Source organism: Oryzias melastigma, linkage group LG6, assembly GCF_002922805.2.
Source record: "Oryzias melastigma strain HK-1 linkage group LG6, ASM292280v2, whole genome shotgun sequence".
Classification (NCBI taxonomy): Eukaryota; Metazoa; Chordata; class Actinopteri; order Beloniformes; family Adrianichthyidae; genus Oryzias; species Oryzias melastigma.
Window position 1 is genome coordinate 23898258 of NC_050517.1, and position 10190 is coordinate 23908447.

Genomic DNA, 10190 nt, shown 5'->3' on the forward strand with positions numbered 1-10190 from the left:
CAAAATATGTATGAAAACATTGCACAAAAAAGCGTTTCTAGTGGTTGTTTTTTTATAAACTAAAAAGCATCTGAAAAATATTTCAGCTTTCAAAATACGAAGCCGTCGTATTTTAGGGATTTTTTTATTTAAATAAAGGCTTAATCTACTGAGGGGGTTTTAAAAAAGCTCAATACTTCTTTATTTTTTCACACTTCCTTCTGGTGCTGTTCTCCCCATTTACTTTGATTTGGATTTTACATTGAATTCTTATTTAGTTTCTGTTTGCTTATTGTGCACGTGCGGTCTATTATTATATATTTAGTTTTATGTAAAAATTAATTTTAAATGAAGGGCCTCAAATGTGCAACAGTAACTTTGCCATTATGCATATGTTTCTGTATATTTTGTAGCAATCCCTAATTTGTTTGTGGTCAATAAAGTAAGGACAAATCCAGGCAAGTCCTGTGTCTGTACCTGTGTGTCTTTTCCCTCAGCCATGAACAAAAATGTGATTCTACTTGAGCAGAAAAAAAGAATTCTCAGAAGCAGCACATTTTTTTCTTCAAAAGTATCATCATTTATATATATATTTTTTTATTCCTGCATCAACATTCTTTCCTGCGAGCGACAGCACAAAGTCAAACAAAAGAATTGTTCCAACTTCAATTTGCTCCAACGCCATCAAAAGTCAATAACCGCCATTTAAGAATAAGCTCAATCTGTAAAAATCCTCCCAGAAGAACAGACTTGAATGAATGGGAAGAATGCACACAGTCACAATGGCTTCCATATCTCAGAGGAACAGAGAGCAGACTGATAAGACTTTTTCACCGCTCGCTGCTTCAGCCATCTCTTCTGCTGAAAGTCTTGCTAACCCTTTGTGGAGTCCAAAAACACCTAACTACAGACTGAAATACTACTCATATGCATAGATTAAATTTTATGGATCTAAAAAAAAAAAACACTTTCAGTCAATGCCTTTTGAAAAATAATTTCTATAGATCTTTGGTTCAGCGCCAGCCAACTTCTTAAAGAAGAGTTTGAAGACAGCTAAAAGGTTTGTGAAGCGAGGCTCTATAAATTGAAGTAGTGCATTTAACGACAAGCAGCTTGGAGACATGAAGGTACAATTTGCTCTGATAAGTAAACACAGGAATAAATGTGAAGACCAGGAAAAGAGATACAGGGATTTCAGGAGTGGAATAACGATTCAGAAGATTGTTATACAGAGAGGAACCATTTGAATTAGATGCAAGTGAATTAAAAAACAAAATAAAATTGTATCCAAAAAGGTTTTTCTTTCCTTTTTAAAAATCCGTGTTTGACATTTTAGGAAAAAAATGTGATTAAAAGATTAATTTGTGCACAAATCTATTAGAAAATTAAATATTAATGAGTGAAATAAAAAAGAGCCTCTTCATTACCCTCTTACAAAGTAAAGCTGGCTCCAGTGGCCTTGAAACATTGGGAAGCATACAGTGCCGTCGTGGCAGGGAAAAAAGCCCTTCCTTCTCTAGGTATTGGAGTAATGCTGCTCAAAATAATATTCTGCAAATTCTCTCCATGGCAACCTACAGAGGTGCTCGGAATTTGTCAAGTCTATCGTTTTCTTTGTTCCATCATATTTCGGCGCCTAGAATAAAATCCCTCAACATTAAAGTAAGAAAAAGGCATTTCAACAAATACAACAAAGTTTTAAGCTTTAGAAAGGAAAATGCTTTTTTTTAATCTAGTATTTGTGAGTTGCAATGTTTGTTAATAATTTTATGGCAAAAATAGAAGTGTGAAGAAATGAAGTATGTGCTTCAGTTTCTAAAAAAACTATTTTCAAACAAAATACATTTCTAAATCTGTGAAACTCTAAAAACTTTCTGCAGTAAAAATATGTATTTTCATAATTCAATTGAAATAATACTGTAATTTAAAAATATACATACGAATTGCTTTAGATACAAGCATCTCAAGATACAACATGATCTGTGGATAGCACAACTTTTTATTTTAAATGTGTGCTCTGACTAAACATTGTTTTATTTCCCATTTTTATGGGTTATTTAATGGCCCCTGAATTTAGTAATCAATAAATATAGATTTTTTTGTTTCTCCTTGAAGTCAGAATAGAGTTACTCCCATCTTTTCTTTCACAAGCCTTTTGTTGCTGTTTTTACATCAATGACAAATTAAATTTGGCCTTATTGACGTTAAAACTGATGCTTAATGGGATTTTATTATTTCTAAATGTTGAACGTAAGCTCTTTCAACGATATAAATCAATGCACTTGGCTTTTCTTGTAAAGAAAAGACATAATGTTATTAAGTAAACAGAAAAAAAACATTTAGAGTTTTTGTCATTTCCTCTGGTTTGCGAAAAAAGAAAGAAACAGATCAAAGGTTACTTTACCGGTTTTGGTGTTTCCGTTTTCGGCATGATCTCAATTTATTTCCCTTTTTTTTTTCTCCTCCACCATCCCTTTAGTTGCAGACTACAGATCTGCATCTTCATTAGCATTTGAATGTTCCTATGAATTAAAGAAGTTCGATGAGCAGCGTCTTGAATCTAAAACTCTTAAAATGCTCATTTAGTCCACTCATGCTTCAACTTAAGTGTTGCGAAGGAAGCAGATTACTGTGGCAAGATACGCAGCTAATCAAATTATGAGAATGGTTTTACTACAGTTAAAAACTGAATCGTAAGCAATAAACATGATCAGTAAGCCACAGCTGTGATGACAGAAAATGCATAAAACTCTGAGTAAATTTATGAATATTTATTAGGAAGAGAGTACTTTAAATTATTCAACTTTGACCAGAGCTGTCACACAACATTAGCTTAAACTTGCTTTGAGACTGGAGAGCACAATGTAAACACACCAGTCAAACGTAATAGACTAAAGCTGGCAGCTTCATTATCATTAGTACATGGTAATATTCAAGAGTCATGACTTTTATTTTTTTTTAAAGTTTAATGCTATTTCCTAGGTGTGAATGTGAGAGTGGATGTGTGTGTGATTGAGGCCCTGTGACAGACTGGCGACCTGTCCAGGGTGTACCCCGCCTTCGCCCTTCAGTAGCCGGGTTAGGCTCCGGCATCCCCGCGACCCCGAAAGGGACAAAGCGGTCAGGAAAATGGATGGATGGATGCTATTTCCCTACTGACTGATCTAGAGAATCTACTAATGCAAACCGGATTCCATTAGCTATGAACCCTTTCTATAGTTTTATTTTCACTTTGACCTTTGTCATGTTTTTGTCAATTTACATTTAAAATACACAGACATGGTTAAAACAACCAGGTAGTCCCTCTTTTCCCACTCATTTATGAGTGTTGTTGCTTGTGAAATTAAACAATAAATGTAATTAAGTTAAGTTGGAGTGGCATTCTTCCTAGATGGGCCAGCCAATCAACTTGGAGCCTATAAAAGGTGGAGGATATGATTGTGAGAGGAGGCTGAAGGTGGAAGAGAAAGTGTAGGCTGTGCAGCAAGTGTGGTTTTAACAAATAAAGAAAGATGGGGTTCCTGGACTTTTTGGACAAGAGATCTGTAGCCCTTGTGCTATCTTGTTGGGTCCAGATGACGCCACCCTTACATTGACCTGATATCCCTCTAATGACAAGGTGGACAGCATTTCATGCCTGCCATGGACTCCAGTGAAAATTAAAAAAATAATAATTGGAAAAAAAAAGTTCAGTGCGCCGTCTTGTTGGTTCCAGATGACCCCACTCCCAATGTTAAGGTGCCTTAGGTATCACAGGAGTTAAATAAACCAGGCCTCTCTGTTTACTCTACATTGTGGCAGTCCGACTCGTAACCCTTTAACTATCCAACCAAGACAAACTTGATTTAAAAAACATATTTTTCTGCCCTTATTGCCTCAGGAGAGTAATACTCACAATTTATGTTTTTAAAAACATGTTTTCCACATTTGTGCTCTACCGTTTGGTAGAGTTCAGTTATTAGACTATGTCCAAATTCCTTCCCTACTCCCTCATTACAAAAAAATCTCGTGCCTTGGATTTTAAAAGCAAGTCGGACAAAATGCTCAATTTTTAACAAAATTCCTAATAAATATGAACATTTTACAAAGACTATGAATCCACTGAGTTTGGATGATGAAAACATGAATGGTTTATTAAAAAACTAATTAAAATACTTTTTTTTGTCACAAAAATAGTTAAAACCCAATGCATTGTTGTCTACATTCGTGACCATCAATGCAATCTTTTTTTTCGCAGAGACTTCTAGGGTAATTTCCAAGGCAGTGACTATATTTCGGAATTGTAGATTCGAACAGCTTTACAAAATGGTAAATGCTCTTTATATAGTGCACCGAGTAGCGATGGGTTACCCCATCTGCAAGTATTTCAAATAAAATCTAATATAGCAAGATTTGGTTTAAATAAATTTGACTCCATGCTTACAAATCATTAAGCCTGATATAAAAACATCCCTCTTACTCACATTTATCAGATCCACAAAAAGCAAGACAAAAAACATCAATGGTAAAAAAAAAAGAATTATAAAAAAGGCTTATATTAATAATATATTATAAAAAAACTTGATAATTGCTCATATCTATACTTTTTCACTTGCATCTCTTGATATTATTATACTCTATTAGCACCTCTGCAGATTCCTTCTACTGAAATGTTTTAGTGCCAGGAATACGGCACAAAAGAGGTATGACTTCATGAATCTATGAAAGCATTGCAGATATTGGCTGCTTTTCAATTTAATTTTTTCACACTTTAATGGGAGATACCTTTGACAGTGCTGGAGTATTCATGTGAAGCGAAACAGTACATTGTGAAGAATGCAATTAAAGCCTCTGAAATTCTTAAAATAACTGTTCTATCTAAAACGGCCTTATTTACATGATAATGAATGTTGGCGTGTCAGTCATGCACATGTACAAAATTCAGTTAGTATTGTAGTTATGGGGTTCATTTGGAAATAGATGAGTGGCAACATTTTTCATCTTTTTTTGTTTTTTTGTTTTCTTTTATGTTATTGCTTAGTTGAATATTTTAGTTTTCATAACCCCCCCAATAAAAACTTGTTTATTTCTAAGTTACAATTTTCTCCAAAATGACCTGCAGTGCTGCACAGATGGTGTGGGTCACTTGTAGTGCAAGCCTAACAAAGATTTAATAGAAACTCTAAAGAAAAAAAAAAATCAAGCTCTGGTGCAAATTGAAAACAGGATAAAAGCGGCGACTCTGATGTACGCAATCCAGCGGTTGTCACAGATTGGTATAAAAGCCCTAAAAAGATGGGAAATAGATTTAATGAATTTTTTTTTATCATAATAAATGAAATATCCGCTCAATGAATAAAACAGTTCGTCAGCGAGTTGGTGTGTCACACAGTTAGCAGGGTATTATGTTCAGATTTATGGACAGTAGCTTCGATAAGATTAAATTCTATCCAGCACGGAGCGATTGTGTGTATGTGTGTGTGTGTTTTTAGAAAATTGGATTTTGCTGAAACTTTATAGGTTCTATCAGCTGACACAGGATTCAATCTAACATTTACTTTTTACAAGAAAATGCAATGCTAACTGGGCAAAAGACAAATGCACATCTACTGTGTTCTTGTCATTTGTCCAGAAGGGCTTCAACAAGCAAGGTAAACTGTAGGACCCTGGATACAACCCCCTTTTTTGCACATTTTAACACTGATGCACGCTTTCAGTAATACTAAAAAAAAAACAACCTACAAATAGAAACCGACCTGCAGATCATGATGTAGAAACCTAGAAAGACACAGAGGCATGAGCGAAGACAGCCAGACGTCTACTCCTGGGTGATTCAGTCTATCAACACCCACAGAGCCTGCCCATTCTCACAAAAACAATGACTCTAACTCGGCTCACCAAGAGCACAACATGACATTTTGCCATAAACTCTGCCTACAACTCCTACGCATGCTCACTGCATTACCGAGAAGAAGATGAAGAAGAAGAAGAAGATAAAATAAAACAAACAGTATTGAGCGCATTACCAAGAAATGAATATAATGAAGCTTAAAGACAACTCTTAAAATGTCAATGCACACTAGGAAGTCTTAATGACATTTATACCTAATCCTTTGTATTCAACAAGTGCATGAAGTCGCCCACTGATACGCTTTCTGATCCTATGATCCACTTGAAAGAACTCGCACAAAAGCAATCTAAATCAAAATGCAAATTAAGGCACACCAAAAAGGACACTTTGAGGAACTGTCGTGAACAGTTACATTACAATCCCTAATTTGCGTAAGTAATAAAAATCCTTTTACCTCCTGATTATTCATCAGCCTGTTGGCTCCCCTCAAGTTCCTTATAGACTAATCAGTAAGGATGCTGGAAAATGACCGAGATGTTTCCACAGAAAAGCCATTCCTTCAACCAAATGTCCAGAAACTTCTAAGAGCAAAAACAGTTACTTATCCAAAAAGTCATTGCAAACTCCAAGACACTTAGGATGAAAGGTAATTCAGATCCCCAACTACTGATGCAAGTCAGACAAGTGAAACACTTCAGGTCCCCTTTGTAAAACTGGGGGTTCACTCCAGTTTCCGTCTCCTGGACTACACAGCTTGATGTCCCATAACCTACATTGACAAACTGTCAAAAGGCATCATTTATTTGACACAAAAAATGACTTGATGAATACATTCTCAGATCTTCACGTATCAATCATCTTTTTTGACAGTCCATTACTTACAGATGGGAAGAAGCGAGCAAAACATCTCCATTAATGCAGTGTTATAAAAGGCAGAAGCTGCAAATGTTTTGCAAGACTTGAGAAAGATGAGAAAGATGTTCTTATACAAAAAACTGTATGTATTTAAAAGAAATTGGGAAAAAAGCATAAATAGCATTGGTAAACGATTAATGTAATTTTCTGAGCAGAATAATAACCAAAGCCTTTTTGCCCAAGACAGTACATGGGTTCTCGATCCAAATCGATCTGTAACCCCACGTTTTTTATTTACTCTGCAGTGCAATAGTTTGATTCTGTTAGACTGAACCAACCTCACTAAATCAATACCAAAACAAAATCTATATTTTGACAATGATAAATTTTCCCACAAGCTTTTTGTCAAGTCACACACTTGAAAACAAGACCAACAATCGTGTGTATTTAATACCGCCACATTTTTCAATCTTCTAGCGCCAAACCCTTCTTGACCACTGTTTTCAGAGCAAACAGGACTCCAAACAACATTTGATTCTGCACTCTCAGCCAAGCTCTATATTTGAGTAAATAAAAGAAGCAAAGCTGAACCAGGAATAATTTTACAAACCTCTCTTTCAGAAAAATCCTCTCTATTTGAGGTGGGTAGAGGAGGGATGGGAGTATGCTGAACCTCCTACGCATATTCTTAAGAAGTAAGACGGCTGTTCACTGGTGTATGTAGCACTCAGGCAGCTCCACAGAGACACATGCAAATGAAGTAAAATCTCAAGTGGAGGAACAGGGGAAGGGGGAACCAAATAGTGACTCACTGTCGAGGGCTTAGGATAAATAAGAGAAAGTTTAGCTTTGGGAGCATTTTAATATTCAAGCAACTAAATAGACCTTTGAGAGAACTTGTCTCTCGACATCTCTTTTTGACAATTCATTCATCCCTTATTCGAAAGCAAACCTGTTAATTGCAAATAGCTGGAAATTCCTGGAAAGTCTGAAACTAAAATATATGAATAGAAAAGCTGTACTATTCTTTGAGATCTTATAATTAATGATATATTATGGCTATTTTTAACTCCATACAAACAACAGTTTCCAAGTGTGTTAGGAAGCCATGCCCCACTTGAGCTAAAAGCAGTGGAAAGAGTCATACTTCAATGTGCTGCATTAACAGAATAGCCTGGAGGTGGTGGATAAGGCTCTCTGATGCTCAGCTTTGATGTCCAACTGCGTGGTAACAATGACGTCATCTACTGTACAACCCATGGCTATACGTAGTCCAAAGCACAGAGAGTATGAAGGCATATAATATCAAAATACAAACTGTAATGAGCGCAATGAAAGGTAAAGGGAGTGGAACTTACATTTCCGTGGTTTATGAAACCATGTTCCCTGGCGATGCGATCCGCCTCCTGTGGTCCTCCACTTATCTGAACAGCCCATGAGTTGGTATAGACCTGTGCAGCATCAGTCCACTTCAGCAGGACAAATCCTGTCCATGTGAGGAGCAGGGCCACCCAGGCATCCATTAAAAGGAGGACTCTTCGCTGGCCAGTCTATTTCTCTGTCTGTCACTGCTTTCAAGGCAGAGTCGGGGTGCTCTACCTTTCAGCAGCAAAGTAGAACAGTGGCCTAGAGATGAGAGGACAGAGCAGGCTATAAACAAAAACATGGCCTTGTTAACTAGGTCACCGTTAGGCCTCAATTATATGCTGCATACATCACTCAAACCCAAACAAGTTCTCCAAAAAACAGACAATGAGCAAATTACATCTTGTTGTTTATCATCAGACTGTCAATGGAAGACCTTCAGAAAAGCTAAAAGCATAAATATTACGTCAAAAAAGGGCAAATTCTCTGCTAAAAGCTAAATTATTTATCAGTTCCTTTTTGTTTAGACCAGAAATGGTAATGTATGATAATGGGTGCATGATAATGGATGTATGATAATGGTAGGTATATACTAGGTGGCATGTTGCTGGAAATGTTGAAAAAGCTTGAAACTAAAATATACTGTTGATGGAAAACTGATCTAAAAGGCTTTTGAGAGAAAGACCTTTCAAGGTGTAATTCAAACCCCATTTATCATTTAAGAAGATTTTACTGAATGCAGTAAACTCCGTTGGAAGTTGTATTGTATATGAAAAACAAAGCTGCTGCCAGTCTTCTCCAGTTCTTTGTACCACAAAACATGGACTTAAAAAAAGATTGAAGTTGGGCAGCCGTGGTGCAGCGGTAGGGCGGTTGAGCTCTGATCGGAAGATTGCAGGTTCAATTCCTGCCTTGCCCGCCCATGTGTTGAAGTGTCCTTGTGTTATAAAAAAAGACTAACAAATCAACCTTGTATTTATCTTTATGTTTAAATGTTTTGTTAAATCCACAGATTAAATTCCTTTTACAGAAATTCTTGTATTTTTTTCATGTAAAAAATGGTTTCTGTCAATTGAGGAAAGTTCGTTCTTTTTAAAATTATATCGTAGTTCAATCTAATTCAATTTTATTTATATAGCCCAATATCACAACACAGTTGTCTCGATGTGTTTTACACCAGTAATTGTCCAAAAACATTAAATCAGTCATAAAATGTAAACAATGGCTGATTGTTAAACAAAACTAAACAGACTGAACTAAACATGGGGATACCTGCCCTTCTCTGAGAAAAAACTCTAAAAAGACAATAAAAACCAGATTCCAGGAGAAAAGAAGAAGAAACCTCAGGGATGTCCACATTAAGAGGGATCCTCTCCCAGGACGGACAGGCAATGTATCAGGACTGTTACAGAAAAATTAGTTTACCTGACTCAACAGTTTTGTAGTAATCTGAAGTGTTTTAATTACCATTAAAATTAAGATTAGGTTTTGGAAACAAAATTTGGAATTTAATTGAATTGAATCAAATCTTAGGTATATAAAATCAATTTTAAGGGTAGATTTGAACGTATTTAGTATATTGGCAGCGATATCCGGCTGTAGGCATCAAATATACATCCATTTTTTATTTGCCAATCTCTGTGTTTGCTTAAGCAGTCACACTAAGTCTTAAGTTAAACACAGCCCCAAATACATTACGTCTTCTGACATTTACAATTTATTACATTATTGCATTATCAGCTGAGTAGTTTGCGCCCCATAACTTTAGTTTGTAGATGGATACTTCAGCATCTGGGCTGAAATACTGCCGTTTTCCATCACTGAAAAAGACAAAGCAAAGACCTCAAAGCGGTGGAGATTTTCTACGAGACAGATGTGGTTATCAGATTAGTCTGAGCAGACAATGCAGAGTCCTGTTGTTGTGGTTTGAAACAACTACAGGCTTTTGTAACCAGGAGTTCTTATTTTTAGAGCTTTCAGGAACATTTAAGCAGAGCAAATGCAGGTATTTTTACGAAAATAGAAAATTGGTATCTGACAACAGCAAGAGCATGAATACAATGCATCAATCCATAATCATTTCTTGAACATGTTCTTCCTAAAGTAACTGTCAACTTACCATATATATTAAAAGCTAGAATGTTGCATTTTAAGAATCACT

The 10190-nt window shown here is 36.0% G+C and overlaps 1 protein-coding gene across 2 annotated transcripts in view; it reads right to left on the bottom strand.

Moving 5' to 3' along the window:
* furinb (furin (paired basic amino acid cleaving enzyme) b) overlaps window positions 1-10190 on the bottom strand; it is a 103539-nt gene that overhangs the window by 81498 nt on the left and 11851 nt on the right. Inside the window, exon 2 of one of the 2 annotated variants that reach the window (XM_024281823.2) lies at window positions 8023-8290. The exons of the other annotated variant lie outside the window; for it this stretch is intronic. Coding sequence (XP_024137591.1) covers window positions 8023-8187 — 165 coding nt within the window. The 5' untranslated portion in view covers window positions 8188-8290. The remainder of the gene's footprint in view (window positions 1-8022; window positions 8291-10190) is intronic. 2 annotated transcript variants of the gene reach the window in all.